Here is a 24,443-nt window from a genome sequence, read left to right as displayed (position 1 = left end):
AACTTTATTGCGGCCAATTCATCTATGTCGACTTCCCCAGAGCCCACAGAAGTCAAGGCCAGGAAATTGCTAATTGATATCAGTTAGAAACTCCATAATAATTAAATATATGTTTTATTAGTGCTAATTATTATAATTAATAGTACTACCTATGACTGAATATTATCCTGAAATTCAACTAAAGTACCCTCTATAGTGAAACTTCACGTGGCATAATTTTGCTAAGTATGCATAGCTAATCGAATTAGGCAAACATCAAGGTAATTATAGAAAAATTTGATTAAGCTTGGTTGGTCATAGCATCATCAAACCAACTGGATTATAAGAAGTTTTAGTTAAGCAACGTCCTAATAAAGCACAAATAATTGACGTAATTGAAGCCGAATTCTCATTAGCTCGGAAAATCGAAGTTCAGCAAGTCGAGTCTCATTTACCAGATTATTCATTTATAAATATTACTAAATAACGTGGGTGACCTCTAAGTCAACCCGAAGTACTTGAGGTCGATGCCGCAGAATTATGCAAATCACGCCTCAATCCGCCTAATATAGACATCCGTTGCTGCATAGGACGCTTTTGAGAGTAAAGGTGTTTAATGCAGTGTAATCATTGACGTTTGATTAATTTCAGCTACATTAACTTTGACTTAACTAAGCTCATTTAGGTGCAACTTGGATTAACGCGACAAAGGCAAGCTGGCCCGAGAAAATTTATTTTGTGCGTTTGGCTTTGTCAGGTTGTGTGATGCTCGCTATGCTTACTGATTGATTGATTGATTTGTGGGGTTTAACGTCACAAAACCACCATATGATTATGAGAGACGCCGTAGAGGAGGGCTCCGGAAATTTAGACCACCTGGGGTTCTTTTGCTTACTTATCCTAATCAACCGGTGTCAACAACAACGTGATCCGGCGCTTGAACCAGCCCCGTCACTGCCGCTACGTAAAAGAACGGCACAGGTTCGATGGAGCAAAGGAAGCGACACCCAGTTGTCGTTTTGGCTACGAGCGCCGTAGCCGCGTCCAACAGTGACATGAAAAGCCAAGTGATAAGACCGGACGCGCATGCGCTCTGCAGTAGGTGTCTCGTCGTGTCTCGTCACTAGCTTGCGCGTCGATGCATTCTGCTACGCGATCCCGTGGTCTGCACACTTTTGATTGCACCTGTACGTAAACGGTTACGTACGAGAAGCTCATAACGCTGGAAGACGCGCGTTTCGGTAAGGCGGTAAACGCAAACTGGTATCAGGTAACACGCTAACGCAAAGAAGTATACGTACAAGCTAAAAGTTACACAGAGCTACACGTTACACCGTTCTTCTGTTGTCGCACTTGTCAGACTACGACCGGCCATCTGGATTGCTTGCCATCGACGGTACTGGCTTCAGCACAGAGCACCTATACACTACCGCCACGGAGGAAGGAAAAATATAGGAGAGGCCATGACGCCATATTCATGAAGCCGCCGCATCGCAAACACCCGCACTACCTTCTAGCGGAAAAGTAGAGCAACACCTCGCGATTTCCGCCGAGGAGCCGCCGCGGTGGCCTTATGGGGCGCCTGCGGAGTGGTAGCTGGTAGATGTTTTCTGCCAGCAGCGAGTTAATTCACGAGTACTGCTTCTTTTGCGCGTTTTCGAAGAAAGCTGTGCGATGACGAGCTGTGGTGTATACTCGGTGCGAATCGCGTGCACCGCCGATTGTACTTGGTGGCACTTTTCACGTATGTTCACTTGACAGTTGATCAATATTGCATTGTATTTGAATGTGGAGCTCTCAGCTGTATGCTCCGTTGGTTCTTACCCATTGTGTCACCAGGAAACACACGCGAACTTTTGTTTTTGTGTTGTAGGCATCGTGTCGCGTTTGTAGAAGTTGTGTCGTTCATGCGGAAGGGCAATAAACTTTTCTAGTTATTGCACTAAGTGTGTATGGATTGTGCGGTGTGCGCTCGCTGCGTGTTAGTTGTGCGCGCACTCGAATTACACACTTTACGTGCACGATCGCGTATACAATACAGTGGTGCCTTCTTACCGACGTGAAGTACGTCAAGCACTAGGCTTACGTTGCACGGAATAGCTACGAAGCAAGCACTCAAAATCGTGCATTGCCAAACTGGCACCATATACGAGCAAAGAACTGCTAATTGACCCGTAGATCGGGAAATCTGGCAAAGAAAAAAAAAAGGCGTTACGGTGAGCAGAACGCGTAAGTCACTGCTCGGTGAGTTCGAATACGCGATGATGTAGGGGCTGAATGATTTTCGTTACGACACGTACTGGTGCTCTCTGCTGTTGCACAAAAACACTCCACGAAGTACTGCAGCACGCCATGCTCGGGCCTGCCACGCACGAACAGTCTCGGAAAGGTGCGCTGGGAACATTTTACTGCATGCAAGCCATAGAACACGCGTTAAGTTAACGCTGGGGCTCTAAGTTCGTGAAGAATCAAACGATTACTGAGAGGACGCCGCGAAACGTCTGTTGTTTTGTTTGCTTCATACCAGTTTGTTTGCCCCATAAATTTGACGTCCCTTCCGCCACACTTCTCGCAATGCACTGGGATAATATAGGGCATCTTCTCAGTTTTTCCTTTCTCCATGACTACCACTGGCTTCAGTCGCAAGTGCGGCACATACGAAAACGTTTTTTTTTGTTTCGTGTTGATAACTGTCATATTATTTTAAAATAATTTAATGAAAGTTGTTTACTTCATGACCTTATGTATGTTTAATTTAACATTTTAAATCATAAAAATGATTAAATATACCATCGTGGCCAGACGGTATGGCGCTGCAAGCGCGTGTGACCTTCGTGCTGCTCGCGTTTGCGTGCGCCACGCTCGTGCATCTATAAGGCATTCCAGTTGGGTATGGGTTGGGTACGCACCGCCGCGCGCCCCCAAGGCCGCAGCGCCCGAAGAGCTTGGGTACCCAGCACTAAAACTCACTAATATAGCCTTTATTTACAGACAGCCGCGTCTGACGGCCGTGCCGTCGCCTACAAGAGGTGACGTTTGGTACGGCAAACCCACCCGAAACGGGCAAGCCAACAATGCCAGCAGTCGCTTGCGTCTCTCGACTCGCTCACCTCGCCCTCTGGTTTCCAATGAACAGCACCGGTTGCGAACGATTCCCCTGGCTGAGGCGAAGCATCAGCGCTTTTCTGAAAGGGGAAAACTGAAATGAAAGGAGAGGTATAGAGAAATATACTTTCGTAAAGAGCGGCCACTCGAACCTTTTCGCGGCCGAGCAAGGAAGGGTCTGACCAACCGCTAGATGGCGTACCAATGCTTGCTTCTGCTTTTAGTCAACACAAGTAATAGCCGCCTAAGAAGGAGCATGAAGACTCACTTTTGGCATGAAATTTGTCAAAGAAAAAAAAAACGTATTGATTTTGCGATTCTCTATATCGGCTCTACATCGTGTCTTTATGAGGACGTTTATTGCGTTACCACCAAAATCAGTAAAATCTGACTAGAATGTTGTCTTTCTGCGTTTTTTTTTAATCACTGGGTTCAGATTCATGTGTTTAGATGTACTGTCCATATGTTCTTTTTTTGGAAGCATGGGTGTGTAGCCTAGAGGTAAAGACACTTGCTTTCGGAGCATGAAGGTACGGGTTGAAATCTTGGTATTGTACAAAATATTTTTGTTGTTTTATTTATGCGGAAGATATTATCAGGTCTAACCGACCAAGTGCGGTGAAATCAGCGCACTAGCTTGGTCAGAGGGCCCTTCGGGAGTGTCCGTTCTTTACGCAAGCGTGTTTCTCTAAGGTAGATGTGGAGTAGAGGAAGTGGAGGAAGGAAACTCGTGCACCCTGGCTGTGTCTCGGTGAATGTGACGTCACAGCTTCCGCTCGCCTGGCACCGCCATGCACTTACAATTAATCAAAGATTCCGCAAACAGTTAAAAAAGGGAAATAACTCTGTTCATCAGAACAGTCGCATCGTTCGAGTAAATTATATTGTTTGATCACTGATTCCAAATATTGTTCAGTATCCCTTTAAGAGGCAAAGCCCGCCGAGAGCGCGCGGTGGCGAGAGAAAAGGAACGCTTTCTTTTTTCTGTTCCAGCGTCTTTATATTTAGATAGAGTCACTGTATGTGCTCCTTCTGGAAGCAGAGTAGCTCACAGGTCCGCCATCTTGCCTTGTTGGCAACCATATTTACACGGTGAAGCCACGATCTCTTTTTCCAGGCGGCTTGATCAAGAGGGCTCTCAAGTGCGAGTGCCCATAGCTAATACACGAGGGCTGTTTGAAGTTTAAAGTCGTTCAAATGTGGTGCGATTAGCACGGGATTTTCGGAAGTGCATTCCTTTTTAATGTGGGTTCTTCTAAATTTTTGTCTTCTAAATACGTTAACTCAATCATCTAATTATTTCCGCAACAATTCCTTTCTTTTTCTTTCTTAATTGTTATGGTATAATTTTTATGCAGATCAGTCCAGCGGTTCGCATTTCGCAGGCTCAAAACGTCTGTTCCGTGCCGAATGCTGCCTCCGATCTCGTATCACAGTGCCCGTGGCAGCCACTTTTTTGTCGAAGTTTATTGTATTCGTTTATTTATTTCGCCCCCCCCCCTTTTTTTTTTGTAAAGGCGCCCCCCCCAACCATCGCTTATGTCCATCGTAGTCACCGATTGCTTGTTCAAGCAGCCTGCGTGCGTGAGAAGCCTTCGCTAATTCCTTGAACTTACATTTGAGGCCAATCAAAGCGCCGCGCATTAGGCGGCAATCACTTGGTATTTTTTACTTTCGCACACTTTAAACAAACACTAGAGAAAAATTAACCAGAGTGGGTATTTTACCGTAACTCAAAAAATTTGTTAATGATGGACCAGAGCTACAAGTCTCGTATTGAATTTTTTTCCTAGAGTCAGTATTTGAAACGTTAATTAAGCAATCTTCGTTAATATCCGTAACAATACTGTGCTAGCTAGAGACGCGAAGCACTCATATTTAATTTTTTAGTGCTTGGTGCTTTTTAGCTGAAACACCCTGTACACATATAAGAAAAAGCTCAATTTTGTCACGGATAAGAATCGCCAGTATGGATCGCGCCCAACCTTTGTGTATGTCACTTAGTAATTGTGTTGGACGATGCGAACCAGCAAGCCGGTTGGCATACAGCTTTGGAACTGGTGACTTCAATTAAAAAAAAATGACTGCTAGATAAGCCAAACCAGGAGTCAAAGGTAGCCAGAAAGTGCCCCGAAGTTTGCGTCGTCAGACAAGGTAGCCAATATGGCATAAGGTGGTCACCCTTTCAGTCGTAGCTAGTATTAGCGAGACATGAACGCCGGTGAAGAAACTCACCCTTTGAATGTCCATGGCTTTATTTTCGAAGTATTGTAGCGGAATTTGAACGTCCTGCTGTGGAACAACACCTAATTACCGCGCTGCTATTCTTAGAGGCGCGGCGGCCTTGTGCCGTCCTTGGGCTCGCCATTCGGCGCGGCAGCCGCCCTCTAGAGCCAGCGCGGCCTCGCAAATCGATTCTCTTCCCCTTCTGAAGAAGTGTACTACGCTGCTTAGTATTCTGCCACATAGGCGTCACCTTTGTCCGGTGCGGCGAATATTTGCAGCGAGCGGAACGGCGCTCGGGTTTCGGCCTTATTCAGTGTGTTCCAATGATGTCGCTCAGATACAATAAGCCGAGTGCGAATGATGTGCATTCTAACGGGCGTGACCTCATATACATTAATGTCCGATTTTTTGTAGAAAGAGGCGAGGCCTAAAGCCTGGCAAGGGGCCACGCTTCAGACAGCTTTTATACTCCATCGCACTCAAACACTAAGCCTAGCGGTACTGAAAAAAGGGAGGTGATATGTACATGCATAATATTTAGATATATAATGAAGTACAACACTACTGATCTAAAAAGTCATAAAATTCTTGATGCAAAATGATTAGTGTATTAATTCGAACAATATGCACACAATAACCGGGCACATAGCTATATCAATTCAAACATGCCCTAAATACGTTTTAGAGAATCAAAATACATCAACAGAGTACAACACTTTTCTTTGTTATCTCGAACATCAATGAAAAGAGAAATGTAACAGAAACATAAATAAGAAGAATTTAATGTGCTCTTCAAATGCGGTCAAGGAGCATTCGTTGGTAGCATGATGTTCTGTTTTGTTGAAAAGACAAATATTGTATGACAATGTTTGTTTACCGTTGTTTGTTCTTTTTTATGGCATGTGTAGCTGTCACACGCTCATCGATTGTTGTTTCTCGTCCGGACGGGCTCACCGGTTATGGCAAGTCTTCATAGTTAATCATGAACGAAGTCACAAGAAAGCAGTTGCTAGCTAAGCTCTACTCTATAAAGGTGTGGTTTGTGGGGTCGCCAACGACAAGACACAAAAATAGCAAGGCCCAACAAAAAAACACGACCTTATTAAAATAAATTAGGCTTGCAAGTGAGAGAAAGAGATAAAAGTGCGCGGTGCGCCAGTAACTCGCCCACTTTCAAGTCCAAGTCTTATTATGGTCTTTTTCCTTGGCAACAGGCTCATCGAATATGCCCTTTGAGATTCGCTTCGACCAAATCGTGAGCTATGCATGTTAGTGTCCTACTTGTGCTCCCACAGTATTTTTGCAACAATGTTTTGCCTTTTTAGAAATAATTTGAACATTTTCTAGGTCGCCTCCCCCTATACTGAATAAGCGCCTTGAATCTCGGCTGGTCGATAACGACGCTCTCTTATTTCTCTCCCACTAGCGTTCGTCCCTTGCGATGTGCTTTGTGGTGAAGCTACTCTGCACTCATTTCAACGAATTTTGATATGCCATTGAACTAGGAGGGTGCCAGCAGGGGTGCAAGGGAAGAGCTCTTCGACCCCCAAGAACAGATATGACGCAGCGCGTCAGTTCTCTGCCTCCCTGCCCCCTCGCACCGCCGCGGTGGTCTAGTAGCAAAAGTACTCGGCTGCTGACCCGCAGGTCGCGGTATCGAATCCCGGCTGCAGTGGCTGCATTTCCAAAGGAGGCGGAAATGTTGTAGGCCCGTGTGATCAGATTTTGGTGCCCGTCAAAGAACCCCAGAAGGTCTAAATTCCAGAAGCCCTTCACTACGGTGTCTCTTATAATCATATGGTGGTTTTAAGATGTTAAATACCACATATCCAGCAAGTGTTTCTTGCGCGGCACTGCGGGAAATGAATGCATGAAAAGCATATGTGGGCAAACTCAATCTAGAGCCGACTCAATGAGACTCAGACCAAGCAGGGAGTATGCTTGAGCCTAGCTGAGTCTGAGTTTGTGCGACTCAAATAAAGAATAATTTCATTCACTCGGAGTCCAAGGAAGTTCTTTGATGCGTCTGAAGGAGGTGCAAAATGTAGTGAGCTGCAATTTTTTCGCCAACCCGTAGTGAAATTACTGATAATATTGCATATCCATATTAGTGATGCAGTTAAATAAAAAGCGTGCTGACTCTCAGCTGCAAGGTAATCAATTCTCAAATCACAAAGTGCATTGATTAGATCAGCTTCAACAGTTAGTTGAGTCATCTCTTCCTCATACCACATTGGGCAACAAAGCCAGCGTTCTGAGACAAATGTTGGAAACCGCACCCAAGAACTGGGTAAAATCCTTCAGTTAGATATCTTGGATGGATGGATGGACGTATCCAGCTGTGCCTTTTAGATCAGGTGGTGGCTCATGCCACCTAGCCATAAAGTCAAGTACTATCACTGTTAAGGATTGAATTTCACTCGCACCTCGTATACAGCCACCAATCAGTTAGCCTCCTCCTGGTTATTTCTACTCTTTCAAAGCCTATTTTGCCTTCATTGTCCCTAAAACCTAATGCTTTGAAAAATTCGGTGCGATTATCTTCAACTATAGGGTGGAGCCCTTTACAGAACATTATCAAATGTTCAGCCGTTTCCTTCTTTTCTCCACACGCACGACATACCTTGTCTGTGCCTTCGTATTTTGCTCGGTACGTCTTGGTCCGCAAAACTCCTGTTCTAGCCTAGAAGAGCAGAGAAATACCCTGAGATTTGTCGTAGATAATTTCCCATGCCATTTCCTGCTTAAAGGTTCGGTAGGTCTCCAGTGATGATTTTGCTAGCATTCCCATCTTCCACATATCCCTCTATGTTTCCTTCGCCTTCTTCTTAACCTATGTTTCCTTTTGGCTTGGTATTCTGCTGTAATCTGAATACTTGCTTCACAATTTTCGAGTTCGCGTCCTCCATTTAGTATGAACATTCTTCATGTACAACTAGCTGAAAACGTTCCTAGCCCAATGCTCCTCTACCATTTTTCTCATCACTCCTCAAATTCTATCTTGCTGCTAGCTTTCCTGCACTCAAATGATGTCCATCCCGTGTCAACCTGTACACCCTGATTTGGGGTATTCCCGTGTGCTCTCAAAGCAAGTGTATCTATGCAACGTTGTTTAATTTCCAATCTTGCTGCAACTTATCATTTCATGCACAATACCTCATTGCCGAACGTCAAACCCGGGACCATTACAACTTCCCAAATCCCTCTCACAACGTCATACCGATTGTAGTTCCACAGTGCCCTGTTCTTCATTACAGCTGCATTCCTGGTGCCCTTAGTCATTACGTATCTTTCGTGCTCCCTTAGATACTAAGCCCCGTTATTTATCCGTTCGCCCAAGTATTTGTATTGATCCATTATTTCTAGCTGGACTTCGTGTATCTTAAGCTCACTGCCTTTGTTATCTATAAAAATCATGATTGCCAATTTTTCCCAGCTGAACTTCAAATTTAACCTATCGCCCTCTATACCACAGATGTCCAGCAATCCGTGTAGATCTTCCTTGTTGTCGGCTATTAATACTATATCATCTGCATACATCATTACTGGTAATGACTGTTCAATGTGTTTTCCTTTCTTGGCAGAAGAGAGACAGGAGCCAAGTTGAAACCCCTCTCATTTGTCTTCTAGTCCCTGGAGATACAGCATACATAACAAGGGTAACAAGGGACATCCCTGTCGAAGCTCGCGTTGAATCTGTATTGGTTCAGATACCTGTTCGTCTGATTTGATAACTACCTTGTTACTTTTATAGACATATTTTAGCAGATTAGTTATTCCATCTTCCACATTTAGTGTGTTCAGTATTCCCAACAAGTCTTCTTGAATCACACTATCGTAAGTTCCCTTGATATATAGAAACGCGAGCCACAGGGACCTGGGTTCTTTTTCCGCTATTTAAATACACTGCATCAATGAAAACAGGTTCTCCTCCAACCTCGTTCGTTCACGGAACCCATATTGTTGTACTCCCAGCACCCCCTCATTCTCCACCTAGGTCTGTAGTCGTTCCATTACTATCTCTATCACCAGCCTGTAAATTACTGATGTCAATGTTATAGGGCGGTAGTTTTTTATATCGGCTTTGAACCCTTTCCTTTATAGATCATGCTCATCCTGCTTAGTTTCCACCGCCCCGCCATGGTGGTCTAGTGGCTAAGGTACTCGGCTGCTGACCCGCAGGTCGCGGGATCAAATCCCGGCTGTGGCGGCTGCATTTCCGATGGAGGCGGAAATGTTGTAGGCCCGTGTACTCAGATTTGGGTGCACGTTAAAGAACCCCAGGTGGTCTCAATTTCCGGAGCCCTCTACTACGGCGTCTCTCATAATCATATGGTGGTTTTGGGACGTTAAACCCAACAAATCAAATCAATCAAATAATCCTTACTTTCTACCCATTGGGAGCTTCACCATCAATTATTGCTTGCTCGCTGCCTCTCTGATTGTTTGCTTAGAGTTTGGTCCTAGTTTCTTTATTAGCATTATTGGGATGCTTTCAGGGCCTGTTGATCTGCTATTAGGAAATCGTTTCTCGGCCCTTTTCCACTCTCGCGGTCCCGGTGGAGCCACTGAGCTAATTGGTCCATCCTCATCTGGTACAGAGCATGCAGCGTTTTCTAGGTGCTTAAAATTTTTTGTCATCATTCTTTTTATATATTCCATTGCCTCATGCTCTTCTAGTCTGACCCCCTGAACTGAAGTTTTAAACCCCTGTTCATGCTTGTCTTATTAATCAGAGAATTGTGATGGTTCCAATTTTTTGCAGCTGCCCTTCTATCTTTTTTTGTTTACTTTCGCCATTCATTGGACCCCCTTTCTTTTTAGTCTTGTCACTGATCAAATCAGACGCTTCCCTTGTGCAGCTCAAAAAGTTATCCCACTTTCTTTCGACATCATCTTCCGGTTCACCCTTCTGTTTAGCATAGATTTGTTCCCTGGAGACTTCCTGACGTCTCACTATGGCTCTCGTAACTTCCTGAATCCACCTGCTCTAGGGTTTGTGTCTGCTTTTCCCGGTTGATTTGAATCGTACCTTAGCAAGCTCTAACTCAAACAATCGAGTTAGAAGTGTGTACGTCTCTCTGTTTTAGTATCCTCGGTGATTATTTTCACAATCTATTTATTTGCTATTGCTATTTGCCTTTCTGAATAAATATTACCGTGTGGTTGCTCGAAATGCCGCCTTTCCAATTTCATTTATTTTACAAAACTCAGCTTGAAACGTTTGTGATCACCACCTAAGTATCCGGACCCATATTCATTTATGTTCATCCCCCTTAGGCGATTATACATACTACGTGATATTATTGCGTATACTATCGTCGACTGCAGACTTCCCAACTCTCATATTATCTACCCTTCGCATTTCTCGGTGCTGCTGCAAATTAATAAATCACGCCTTTCACACATATCTATTAGCATTCTTCCCGTTTGGTCAGTATATACAACCATATATTCTATGTGCGCAGTCATATCTCCTAATATAATTACCTTGCAGTCTGATCCTAGTTCGTCAATGTCATTTTCTATCCACTGCACCATTTTTTTTGGTTTTCCTCTCTGGCTTTTGCCCCTGACTACAAGTATACAAAACCCAGGAGCGTCATTTGCCTGGCTACTTTTCCTTTTAGCCACAAATGTTCTTTGCACTCCTTCATGACCCTTTGCCAGTTTGTACTTTTATGAATGAATGCCCCCAATACCATCCTTCTTTCTGCTGCCTTTTGTTTTATTACAATATTCCCATGCGTAGTCCGGATGATTAGGTGGTTGTTTCATGTCCCTAAGTGTTGTTTCTACAAAACCATATACTATTGGTCTCTACTCCCTTAGCCGATCTTATATGCCTTCGCACTTCAACTTATTCCTGACACCCTGCATGTTATTATACCCTATGTCTGAATTGGCTCGGCTCTCGTGGCTACGTTGAATTCTGCCCTGGACTCTGCATGTCTTAGATATTAGTGCCACTTTAGAATCGAATCCGTCTATACCACCTGTCAAAGAGTCCCCCTGGTTGTTTTTCTAAATACTTGCTATCCTGCATCCCGAAGGGCCCGTGTGCCCCCAGGAAAGCTACTGCGCGTCCTGCAAGTCGCCAACCCACTTCATGAGCTAGCCTCCCATTAAAATGAATTCTATCTTGTTGAAAACCACCCCACCGAAGCACATCTCTGTTTATTTCCAGCACCTCAAAGCCTTTCTCTGGACTCATCCACCGTATCTCTTCGTTTGCGTTCACAACCGCTATTTGCAGGTTGCTGTCACGCACCGGTACCTCTGGTCTAGTGAATATCACTACCTGTACCTGAGGAGAAATGGCGCGTATGTCATCGACGCCTTTCGCCAATGTGGTCGCTAGTCCTGCCGTGTCTTCGTTTAGGACATTGTTGAACCGCCTGCAATTATCACGGCGTTTTGTTCATCAGCTGTAATTGTGAGTTGAGCGCTCGCTTGCCTCATGACTGCTTCCAGCTTGCGTCCCGGGAACGTTCCTACTGCAAACCTCTTGTCACCTATTACCCTCTCTTTGTCAGCTTCTTCGCATCGATTTCAATTCGAGTTCCCGGCGATTATCAGGTGCGGTGACTTTTCAGCTGGAGTGTCCTGCACCTGCGGGTTACTTGCACGTGTGACGGCGGCTACTTTTTCTCCTCCCAACCCCACCACTACTTCACTGAAGCTGGGTCTTGCAACTGTGAACTGGCGGAACCCGTTTTTTTTTCGAACTTGCTTGCTCTTTTCCGCGGTTCTGGTTGCCGGTGCCTTACCGTTCTCTCGGTCAGCCGCTCTTTTGTTCACCTTCGCTAGTGCCTCTTCGGTGGAACTGAGCCCTTCTCCCATACCTCTCGTTTATTTCTTGCTCTGTCGCCAACGCAGTCTCCAGCTCGGTGATTCTCATCTGCAGTTCACTCTGGGCAATCATCATTTTCTCCATTTTTTTTCCTCGACCTCACAATGCCTACACTTGGCGTCAGCCTCCTCTCCATTCGCGTCTGCAATTGCATTCGTTTTAAAAGCCACCTCGCAGTCTGAACATTTTATAACCTTTTTTAAAGGGCCACTCGCCAGGTTTGACAATTTTGAGCTGACAAGTGCAATGCGTAGACGAGGCGTTCATGATCACGTCTGCCAAAATTTGCAGCGCTACGCGCCACGGAAATGGGTCAAATTTCAAGATGGACGCTGCTCCCCCTCCCCTCTGCCGGCGCACGCTAAGATATTGAGGGGATGACGTGGGCGTAGGAATGGCCCTACGTACACGGCAATGCAATGACGTTGGTACTTTACGTAGACGACTCTGTTCTGACGTTCTAAACAGTATACCACGTGACATGGCAAAAATGTTTTAACACAACATGCGTAGTTTATGTATCATTGCTTTAAGAGACTAATAAAACTTGAAATGAATAATGAGACGCAATAAAAAATTGTGCGCGTTTTGCTTTCATTTTTTCTGTGAAATGCTACGAGATGCGGGGCTAATGTGCCAGCATTTCGCATGCGTTCGTGTCCCCGCGGTCAGCGCATTGAACAGACGACCGCCGTGGAACGCTCCTGCGCATTCGTGCACTTATTGTGCTCATCTACTCTACCGCCTCTAAGCCAGCGTTTCCAAACCATAGCGCAGAAACAGGTAGAAGACCACAAAATAACGCTGGTCAACAAAGCAATGCTGCTCGCGTGCTCGGGGGTTGAACTCGTTTGGGCACGTCATGTGCACGTCACCTCATGGTCGGACGCTGGAGAGGGCGGGGAAGAGATTTGGCTTGCGAAGGCTACGCGGAGGAGCGGCAAGAGTTTCGAGCTCACGTCCTCTCATCCTCGTTTCGCGCCGCTTCAGAAAACCTGTTGTCTGCGCTCTTGATGAACCGATTAAAAAAAAAATTGTGGCAAAATGTTCTTCATCGGACACCCAACAATTTTCACTGCCTAACTGAAATTTGGTAAGGGGCCTGGTGAGTGGCCCTTTAACTATGTCTTTTTGACCCCAATTGTTCTTATGATTTTGTCTCACTGGATAATTACAAACACGGCGTACGACCAATCCTGCTCTACGAAAAAAAGTGTAAGCGCTACTACAAACAATTGCACGTTCGGTGTAGGTGCATCTCCCCCTCGTCGTTGCAAGAGATAAAAAACATAAACAAACAAAACACACGTACAAAAACAAGTAAATACCTGGTGACTGACCCGCGAAAAAGCCGCACAATATAATAGGTGCTAAAAAGGTTTTAACTGCTGCCTTATTATTATAAAAGCAAGCTCGAAACATGCAAAGCCACTTACTTATCTGCGCAGTCGATTGAGAGCGCTCAAAAAACACGTCCATCTACCACGTCAGTCTGTATTGAAAAAGAGGCGATGATGGATGGATGGATGGATGGATGGATGGATGGATGGATGTGGCTGTACCCTTTAGATCGGGCGGCGGCTAACGCCACCTAGCCGTAATACTTAGTGAACTAACCATTACATTTATCTTTTTTTTCCTTTATATAATGAAGTTGAGGATTCGTACTTCGCAGTGAAGGGTTTAATTTTCACTCGTGCCTTGACTTTAGCCACCAATCAGATAACCTCCTTCTAGTTAAGTCTACCCGCTTAAAGTCTATTTTGCCCTCGCTGTCCCTAAATCCCAGTGCTTTGGAAAACTCTGCGCCATCATCCTGAACTATAGGGTGAAGCCCTTTACAGAACATTATCAAGTGTTCGGCAGTTTCTTCTTCCTCTCCACACGCACTGCATACTGTGTCGACCCCTTCGTATTTGGCCCGATATGTCTTGGTTCGCAGTACTCCCGTCCTGGCCTGAAACAGTAGAGAACTACCCCGAGTATTATCATAGATCCTTTCCTTGGCAATTTTCTGCTTAAAAGTTCGATAGATCTCTAGTGCGGACTTCTTAATCATGCCCATTCTCCACATGTCAGTCTCCGTTTCCTTCACTTTTTTCTTAACCGATAGTTCTTTTTGGTTTGGCCACCTGCTGTTTTCTAAGTATTTACCAGTCAACTTCCTGGTTCGCTTCCTCCATTTTGTATCGACATTCTTCATGTACAAGTAGCTGAAAACCTTCCTAGCCCAACGCTCTTCCCCCATTTCTCTCAATCGCTTCTCAAATTTTATCTTGCTGCTAGCTTCCCTGCCCTCAAATGATGTCCATCCCATATCACCTTGTACTCCCTGATTTGGTGTATTCCCGTGAGCTCCTAAAGCAAGCCTACCTATTCCACGTTGCTTAATTTCTAATCTTGCTTGAACTTCTGATCTCATGCACAAGACCGCATTGCTGAACGTCAGCCCAGGAACCATGACCCCTTTCCATATTCCTCTCACAACATCATACCTATTGTAATTCCACAGTGCCCTATTTTTCATGACTGCTGCATTCCTGTTACCTTTAGTCGTCACGTATATTTCGTGTTCCCTCAGATACTCGGTCCCATTGCTTATCCATACGCCCAGATATTTGTATTTATCTGTTATCTCTAGCGTGACCTCCTGTATTCTAAGCTCACTACCTTCGTTGTCATTGAAAATCATGACTGCTGATTTTTCCCTACTGAATCTAAAATCTAACCTATCTCCCTCATTACCGCAGATGTCCATCAATCTCTGCATATCTTCCTTGTTGTTGGCCATTAGCACTATATCATCTGCGTACATTAATGCTGGTAGTGCCTGATCAATAAGTTTTCCTTGTTTGACTAAAGAGAGGTTGAAGCCCAGTCCACTTCCCTCTAATTTTGCCTCTAATCCTTGTAGGTACATCATGAATAGTAAGGGTGACAGGGGGCACCCCTGCCTAAGCCCCCGTTTTACCTCTGCAGGCTTGGATACCTGTTTTTCCCACTTTATAACTACCTTGTTACCTTTATAGACACCCTTTAAAAGATTAGTGACTACATGTTCCACGCCTAGTGTGTCCAGTATTCCCCACAATTCCTCTTGAACCACGCTATCGTACGCTCCCTTGATATCCAAAAATGCTAGCCACAGGGGCCTGTGTTCTTTTCCTGCTATTTCGATGCACTGCGTCAGTGAGAACAGATTGTCTTCCAACCTCCTGTGTTTCCGAAACCCATTCTGCAGTTCCCCCAGCACCCCCTCATCCTCTATCCACGCCTGCAGTCTTTCCTTTATAATCTGCATCGCCAGCCTGTAGACCGCTGATGTCACTGCTATAGGACGGTAGTTGTTTATGTCAGCTTTGTCCCCCTTTCCTTTATAGATCATGCTCATCCTGCTAAGTTTCCATCCATCGGGAACTTCACCATCGATTATTATTGTACTCACTGCCTCTCTCAAAGTCTGCTTAGACTTCGGACCTAATGTTTTTATCAGCCTAATTGGAATGCCATCTGGGCCTGTTGATGTACTACTAGGAACCCTTTTCTCAGCCCTTTCCCACTCTTGTTGTGAAAATGGAGCCATTGCACCACTTGATTCGTCTTTGTCTATTGTGGTGCATAAAGTACTTCTTTGTTGAAATTTTTTTGTCACCCTTGTTCTTATATATTCAATAGCTTCGTCCCCTTCTAGCCTAGCACCTTGGGCTGTAGTTATAAAGTTCTGCTCTAAGCTCGTCTCATTTCTTAGGGAGTTTAGATGGTTCCAAAATTTCGCAGCTGCCTTTCTATCTTTTTTATGTACTTCTGCCAGCCACTGAGCTCCCTTCCTTCTAATCTTTTCATTGATCAGAAGGGATGCATCCCTTCTACAGCTTAGAAAGGTTGCCCATTTTCTTTCCACATCATCTGTCGGTTCACCCCGCTGCTTAGCATGTCTGTGTTCCCTAGAGGCTTCCTGGCGTTTTGCTATGGCTCTCTTAACTTCCTCATCCCACCAACTTTTGCGTTTGTGTCTTCTTTTCCAGGGTGACTTGTCACGCGTCTTAGCAAGCTCTATCTCAAAGAGTCTAATTAGATTCGTGTATGTCCACACTGTCTTATTATCCTCCGTGATTACTTTCTCAATTTGTTTAGTGGCTATTTCAATTTGCCTTTCTGGATAAAAACAAACCCATGAAGAGGCGATGTCGAGCGCCATCTCTCGACCAGCCTGTAAGCTCTATCCACCCTATCCCATTCCGGCGTGCGAATTCGAAACTAGTCGCATCGTAGGATCTATCTATCTATCTATCTATCTATCTATCTATCTATCTATCTATCTATCTATCTATCTATCTATCTATCTATCTATCTATCTATCTATCTATCTATCTATCTATCTATCTATCTATCTAATCTATAATCATGAGAGCACCTCCTTAAGTTGGGTAAACCAAAATTGATAGGAGAGGGAAGTTGGTTGACGGTTACAGCTGGGTGGTCATGACATGAATAATGTCACAACCCGGTCGCGTACGTCGTCAAACACATTCCCCCAGACAGTTGCACATAAACGTGGGTGGGTATGTGCGACAGATAATCGAAACTTTATATCTACGCATGAATGGCGAGAACACACATGGCAGGGTTGAACGCGTGAGCGTTAAGAAAATGCTGACATCGGCAGCGTTGACCCGATGAGTGTGAAGAAATTATAGAGTCCCAGAAGAAACCAAACCCAAGAATTCTGCGTGCCAGTCAAGTATTCTGCCACAGAGCCATGCCAGGTGAAAACTTCATTTCAAACAAACCGTAATGTTCACAAAACCTTGATTGTCATTGCAGTGCTGGCTATCTTATTTCATAAACTTTACATATGTACTCCCATGATATAGCCACGGGTACCATCCTCGCGAGCACCAGCGCTTCATATCAGCTTAGTGCTTCTGATGTTGCTAATATTCATCTTGCTCTTGGCATCATGAAAGAACTGTAAACAGCAGATTATATGACAATTCGGCAGATCCCACGTATCTTAGAAATCGAAGTTATACGAAGCATGCGCTTAGAAGGTGAATGCGTTTTATTTTTTTTAATGAGTGAGACCTTACTAAGTGGCGCTATATATATAAACACATCCACGCACACAGACACGTTCAACATCCGCATATATTTATAATATTAACAGTTTTTTACAGTTGCGTAACAATACCAACAGCAACATAGATATTAGCAGCACCAGAAGCGGTAAGTTGATATGAAGCGGGGGCATTTGCGCAGGTACGCACGAGGATGGTAGCCCTCAACTTAGCTACACAAATCAACCTAAATGAATGAAGCCTAACTACAATTCACCTTAACCCGACATAATGGATGTACCATAAGGGTATATTTTTAATGTTTAAATAATTGTATAGCCAATACTGAAACCACAATTGACGTTACATGAACATGAGGGTCTATTTGAAAGTATGTCTGAGGCCTGCCGTGGCTCTGTAGTTGAATACTTCATTGCACGCAGAATGCTAATGTTTGATTACTGCTGTGACAGACATTTATTGTAGGCATTCGTCCTGTCAGGGCTGCCTATGGCAGGTTTTCTTTAATGTTCAGCGTTAAAGTTACCCATGTGTGTTGTCGCCGTTCCTGGGCAGATATGAAATTTCGATCATCAGTGACACATACCCGCCATCGGGTTTTTGCCACTGTCTGCTGGAAAGCGTTTCACGAAGTACGCTATCAGATGACGATAGTTATAGCGCGAGAATAAAACGACGACACAGAGACAAGAAGGACACGAAAGACACGAGCGCTCGTGTCTTTCGTGTCCTTCTTGTCTCTGTGTCGTCGTTTTGTTCTCGCGCTATATCTATCGTCATGCCATACCAACTAGCCCAAGCTGCCACACTTCTAAGTACGCTATGGGGTTTTGAAATTATTCATTTTTTGACGAGCGGGTCATATTTGTCAAACCATCATACTTTCCCACACTCATTTTGATTCACCCAAAGTATAAAGGGGGGGGGGGATCACGAGTGCACTAAGACGCAGGCGGATAGATAGATAGATAAATAGATAGATAGGTGCTCAAAGTATCTGCCATAAGCAAAGAAATGCTTCGTATTCATTATTTCAACTGAGTGATACACTACAGTAGCCTAGTGGTTCTATGATGTGTTACTCCGTTGAAATAATGCTAGGCTAGTGGTTTTGCCCCACCATGGAGGTCTAGTGGCCAAGGTACTCGGCTGCTGACCAGCAGGTCACGCGATGAAATCCACACCGCGACGGCTGCATTTTCAATGGAGGCGCAACTGTTGTAGGCCCGTGTGCTCAGATTTGGGTGCACATCACAGAAACCTAGGAGGTCGAAATTTCAGGAGCCCTACACTACGGTGTTTCTTACAATCATATGGTGGTTTTAAATGTTAAAGCCCACATATCCGGCAAGTGGTTCTGGCGCGGCACTGCTGATCCAAAGGTCTTATGGGGAAATAATCCCAGCCATATTTCGATGGAGGCAACACGCTAGACGTCCGCGTACCTTGATTCAGGCGTTTTTGAAAGGTGGTCAAAACTTTCGTAGCCCTACCCTATACTAATCATATCGCAGTTTTGGCGCGTGAAACCTCAACAGTTGTTCTTATCTTTATCCGTAGAAGGGTTATGCTACTGTGATAATAATAATATTTTTTATATTAATAACAAAATAGACAATGATAAAAACAAGAATATCAATAATAATAATGTTTAACTTTCTTTAGTACAATTGATGGACAGGTGCAGGTAATAGCTGCGATTTGGAAGAGGCAGCTTGATAAGCGTCAACAGCCATTTCTGAACATGACAGCAGAGGCAACAGTCAGCAGTACAAACCCAAATAACATACAAGAAAACAAACAAAGCCCAAATGCACAAAATAAAAACACTAAAAACAATATAGCAACTGCAGAGTTTTATGAAACACTGAATGTGTATGTCGCGCTGAATAGAACAGGACATGCTGATATCATTAGTAATGCGCCGGCCAGCTTCCTAATAATAAATAGATTATCGGAAGAAAGGTTCTTGTGCTGTGTTCTGAGAAAATTTTGTAGATTTTCTGAGTGTTTTTCATAGATGAATCTTGATAGGATCAGTGCGGCTATAGCATTGAGTCTGTGGTACAGGTATGTACATGCCGCTAAAGTTACCCCCGACCTCTCGTATTTCAGCTTGATGTTTCATACTTAACCAGTATACTACTTTTACGAATCCTTACGGTGCTCTTCCCACTAAGCCAGCTGGCAGGCCCATTGCTAATAAGATGAACACGTAATGTTCCATTCAGCGCGGTATGGTTTCGATTGATTGATTTGATTGATTTGTGGGGTTTAACGTCCCAAAACCACCATATGATTATGAGAGACGCCGTAGTGGAGGGCTCCGGAAATTTTGACCACCTGGGGTTCTTTAACGTGCACCCAAATCTGAGTACACGGGCCTACAATATTTCCGCCTCCATCGGAAATGCAGCCTCCACAGCCGGGATTTGATCCCGCGACGTGCGGGTCAGCAGCCGAGTACCTTAGCCACTAGACCACCGTGGCGGGGCACGCGGTATGGTTTCGAGGTGAGGACGTTGTCTGTACGGTTGCTGCCGACAGCGTTTCCAGATACATGGAATTATAAGGCATGGCGGTTTGACGTTTTTACGTGTGAGCCTTTGCTTATAACAGTAACTGCCCTTTGCTCTTCCTTTATACTCACGCTGCCTATTATCGTAGAATTGTATGAGCTCGATTGATTACAGTGCTGCCTGAAAGTATAATGTGAAGTTGGGCAAAATATATAAATGAAAAGGAGCTTTCTTGTAGCAAGGTTGCCAACTGGGCTAGTTGGTATGGCCTTACGTTATTTAGAGCTAGTGTTTACTTCTTGTCTTGCAATTTGCGCTGCTTCAAGTAATATGGTGCTTTGTTGTCATACGCACATCATAGATGAAATTTCCCACAAGTTGCGTCCACAAACTTGAAAAAAAGCCATGGACGCCTCTGGTGTGCTTTTATGACTTGATATTCTATAGGACAGGGGTAAAAATAGGCCTTTGACCCACGTAAATATTTCCCCTACTTTGAGCAAGTTGGTTGTTCATCTTGTTGCTGGCTTTTGCTTTTTGTGGGCTGCGAACCTTTAACATTCAATAATAATCCGTGGAATAGAAGGTGAAGGCATCGTTAGCGATTGTGAGTTAGGTGTAGTAGTCGCGAGGCGCAATCGCGTTTTTTTACATGTGAAGGAACTTTGACTAGCATGTGTAATGCTACTGATTGTTGGTTAACGCTGTCCCTCCGTTCGCACCACGCTCTCATGGCCGCAGGTGCTGGGGCGGTGACAAGTAGGTCACGCCTTCCCTCCCAGTACGCGCGCGTGGACGTCACTCTCTCTCTAGTCTGTCACCGCGTGTAATTTCTCTCGCTTTACACTCTCTACCCCTCGCAACGTTCGAGTGCACATTGAGCTTTCGAAATCCTTTATTCAACGAAGCGGTGCGCATGACAGGTGCATGTTGCGACAGCTGCATACTCTGCTGGTGGCACCACGGTAGTTCGGTGGTATAAAACTTGGGAGCGCGTAGGCATCCACGCCGCTGCCAGTGTCGGCGTTAGCGCCAGCACAAGCTCTCAATAAAGCACACCATCTCCCACTCAAGCGAACAATCTCTATGAGGATGATGATTTGGGCTTGTTGGTATGGTACTTATGGAAAGGGCTATATCGGACAGACGGGTAGATTCATAAATGATCGCTTTCTCGAGCACAAGTAAATAGCGTCGTTCCTGACAGTTTTTGCTCCCTTCATTGCCATAGTTGTAAGTGCACACCTAGATGTAGCAAAACGCCCCTGTTGAAAATCCTGGGTTCGTGGATGCTGGTATCGTTGGTGGATATAGAGGAAATATTACTGGATATGGTGGAAATAATTGTTGATATGGTGGAAGTTGTAGTGGTCATAATGGCTGATGAAGGTGAGAGCAGAAAAAATAGTGGCACATGGTGGTTGTAGTGGCTAGCCAATGGTGGTGTCAGTGGAAAATGCCGGCTAATGACTGCGAGAGTATTAATTAATTTATTTATTTATTATACCTCAAAGCCTTCTCTTGAAGGCCTTTGATGTATCATAAATAAATAAATAAATAAATAAATAAATAAATAAATAAATAAATGGTGGCAGATAGTGGGTGTGATGGCGAGACAATGGTGGCGACAGAGGAAAATGCCGGCTGATGGTGACGATTCAAAACGTGTTTGGTGGATGGCTTGATTAACAAGTTGGATGAGGATGGCGTGATGGAAGCTTGGTGGGTGATGGTGGCATGATGAAAAAGCAGATGACTGTATGTGAAATCGCTTAATTATTCGTAGTGTTTGACTCTGGAATGCGCAGAGAAATATTTTTATGGTCGACAGAAACGAACGCCGCTCATGGCGCTTTCTAGCACGTTGGTTTTTCCTGTGGTGTCAACAACGCTGCAATTTTTGTGTAGCGTAAAGTGTGGCCGTTAGTGTGCATTTCGTGCACGTATACATCAGTTTGGCATGCGTGATGTGACACTTTGTTGTAATGTTTAGAAGACTAGAGGTGCTACTGTGAACAGCGACAGTAAACGTGTTACATCGCCGCACAGTGGTCGAGAAGCAAATGAGCTCCAGTTCGTTATTACCCGTTTCTACGGTAGACCAGAATACAGCAGTCACTTGATGTCGCCACGCTAGAAATGTCATTGCGGCTATTCTTGCATACTGTATTGCTTGAGCCGTACTTTTGAGTTAACAAAGTGCGTGCTACGCCAACAAGCATAAATGTTTACTTTCGACATGCGTGAAGACGAGCACCAGCGAATTTTACTTTAACCCTTCTGTTCGACCGCCATAATTTCCACCAAAGTTTAGGACTGTATATCGACTGAGCCCGTACAATTGTTACCGGCGCTTGCGGGTTTCAGAATACACAATTTTGACGAGTAAGATTGACAATACAGCACAGCTGTTGCATAATTTAACCTAAATTAAGCGTTTTTACAGTGTACAGTGTCCACGCAAGAAGCGACAAACATCGATGCGACCACGGTGCCAGCACTTCCCTGAAAAGTACGCCTCCCGTCACCGATAGCACCCGGTTGCACTCGCCGGCACTTCTCTGGCTTTTTATGCGAGAACACAGACTTGTCCATTCGTATGCTTACTGAACCAATATGAAAGCATAATGTTTCCGGCACACTGCATTCGTTTTGGTCAAGTGATTCTGTAGTTGTTGCTAACAATAGAGCTGCACAGTGCGCTGGCACGACGGCGCTCTTGTTGCGCGAAAAACATCACATTACTCAATCACTTGTGCGGGCGTATCTATCAAATCAGCCTAGAAAGGTCATGAAGCCTTAGCAGATGTCGCCCTTCAGTACGAGCAAGAAACGGATACTACATTTCGCAGTAACTTCCGTTGAACTCTACCTGCTCCTCAGTCCACTTGTTTTTTTTTCTTGCGATTACGAATTATAAAAAACACGTAGCGCTGCTGCCATTATCACAGTGGCAATCGCTACAGGCAGCTGTTATTTGTGTTGAATAAATGTGCCAATTGTAGTAGGAGGTGCAGATCCTGTTTATCTGGAGTGAGCAACAAACAAAACTGAAGTTGAACGGTCAGTTCGTAAGTTCATTGGTCATTTAACAGCAACTTTTCTAGAAGTTGGCATGGCACAGTGGTTAGTGAATTCGGTCAGAATTCGGAATGTTGCACGTTTGAATCCCCCTGGTCACTTTTTGTGTGGGTGCTTTTTGCATCGTTTTCTACACGAATTTTCATTTTATTTTAGTGGCAAGTCGTCACGGTATAGTGCTGACGCCGTTTCGTTCTCCATCATTGCCGGGGCTGCATTATCCACCATGTGCCACCATACACCATGTGCCACCAATATTTCCAGTACCATAATCCACCAATATAGTAGATGGTGGAATCCACCATTCCATTGGTGGACGTTTTTGGTTATCACGAGTAGAAGTAGCTAGGTGCCAGATGACGTGGTTGATAATGGAGGCTGGCGGAATCTCCGCGCTTTGTGATGCTTGTGTGAGCAGTCCATCAGTGATGTTGACAAATAAGGTTACATGTATTCGCGATTACATGAACTCGCGATAAGCGTTTTGTGAGTATGCACTAGAGAAAAAAATGCGCGTGGTACAGTGTTGTCAAGTTCTGATGCAAGCGCTAAGGTAACAAGTTATGGCTGTGAGAGCTATGCACACGTGACGTATGACATTGCGGAGTATATATACCAGGGGGATCTGTGAGTAATAACCTGTTGTTGAAAGTTTTGAAAGTTAGTGCTGTGTTGTCTTGAATGTGCCTTCTCTTGTCCATGTCCTTTGTCTGCGCTACTATATGTTACCATGCGAACAATCTCCCTGCTGTTTCGCATCCATACACGGTTTGCTTTAGCGGGAGATGGTTAATTTTTTTGCCTGTTCATTGGTGACGTCTTCGGTGGAGTAGATATTGCAGCGTGGGTAATGTTTCTGGTCCTAATCAGCCTGTGATGGTGCAGGTGCTGGCTGTGAAGATTGAGTTGGCTCGCAGCGGTGGCTTGCCAGCAGCTGGCATCGCTACTCGTGCGAGGATACGGGACCAGGGTTCGTAGAGCAGCATCGCTTCGTGGATACACGGCCTGCCGCCGCGCAGAGGTGAGTGTCGTTGCGTACCACCTTGAACGATTCTCCTAATGACGCCCCACGCAGGGACTGGACTGCGCTGGCGTAGCTCCTCAGCGGCGGCGAGATCATCGCACGAGAAACATAGCCAACCGTAGCAACAACACCTGCTATTTTTATCAATGTTAAATAGTGCTACTCGTTGGAAGGGAATTTCAACACGTCCGCGCAACGCAGAAAAAAGAGCTGAAGCTGCGTTGGAATAAAAATTATTTTGACAGACTTGGTGTCTTGTATAAATCAATTAATGGAAGGATAAAAATGGCACCTACGTGTGGACAGTGCATAGCGATTGGTGACTTTCTTACCAAGGAGCGTGAAGAACATCAGGAAAGGACAATAAGATTTCCTTGCTTTTGCAACTCATCTCATCGTGATCTCAAGCTTGTGGGTATCATTTATAGTAAAAAAGAAACAAAACATGGCTGAAAACTCTTTTTAGGAACCGATATACCACGAAAGTGACTTGTCTTCACGGAGGTAGTTGAGCGTTCATTTTTCATTGTTTCAACACAAGGGCGAAAGAATGAATGCTACAGCAACAAACTGTGATT

General features: G+C 44.6%; 1 protein-coding gene across 1 annotated transcript in view; it reads left to right on the top strand.

Moving 5' to 3' along the window:
• The window catches only part of LOC119175617 (octopamine receptor beta-2R), a 170,246-nt gene extending 146,135 nt beyond the window's left edge, over positions 1-24,111 (top strand). The window contains exons 2-3 of the mRNA XM_037426518.2: positions 23,727-23,862; positions 23,917-24,111. Of these exons, the coding sequence (XP_037282415.2) occupies positions 23,727-23,746 (20 nt within the window). The 3' untranslated portion in view covers positions 23,747-23,862; positions 23,917-24,111. The remainder of the gene's footprint in view (positions 1-23,726; positions 23,863-23,916) is intronic.
• Positions 24,112-24,443: the final 332 nt, after the last annotated feature.

The sequence above is a fragment of the Rhipicephalus microplus genome, chromosome X (genome assembly GCF_043290135.1).
Source record: "Rhipicephalus microplus isolate Deutch F79 chromosome X, USDA_Rmic, whole genome shotgun sequence".
Classification (NCBI taxonomy): domain Eukaryota; kingdom Metazoa; phylum Arthropoda; class Arachnida; order Ixodida; family Ixodidae; genus Rhipicephalus; species Rhipicephalus microplus.
The sequence above is the reverse complement of the archived record's forward strand: the minus strand, read 5'-3'. Positions and strand labels throughout refer to the sequence as shown.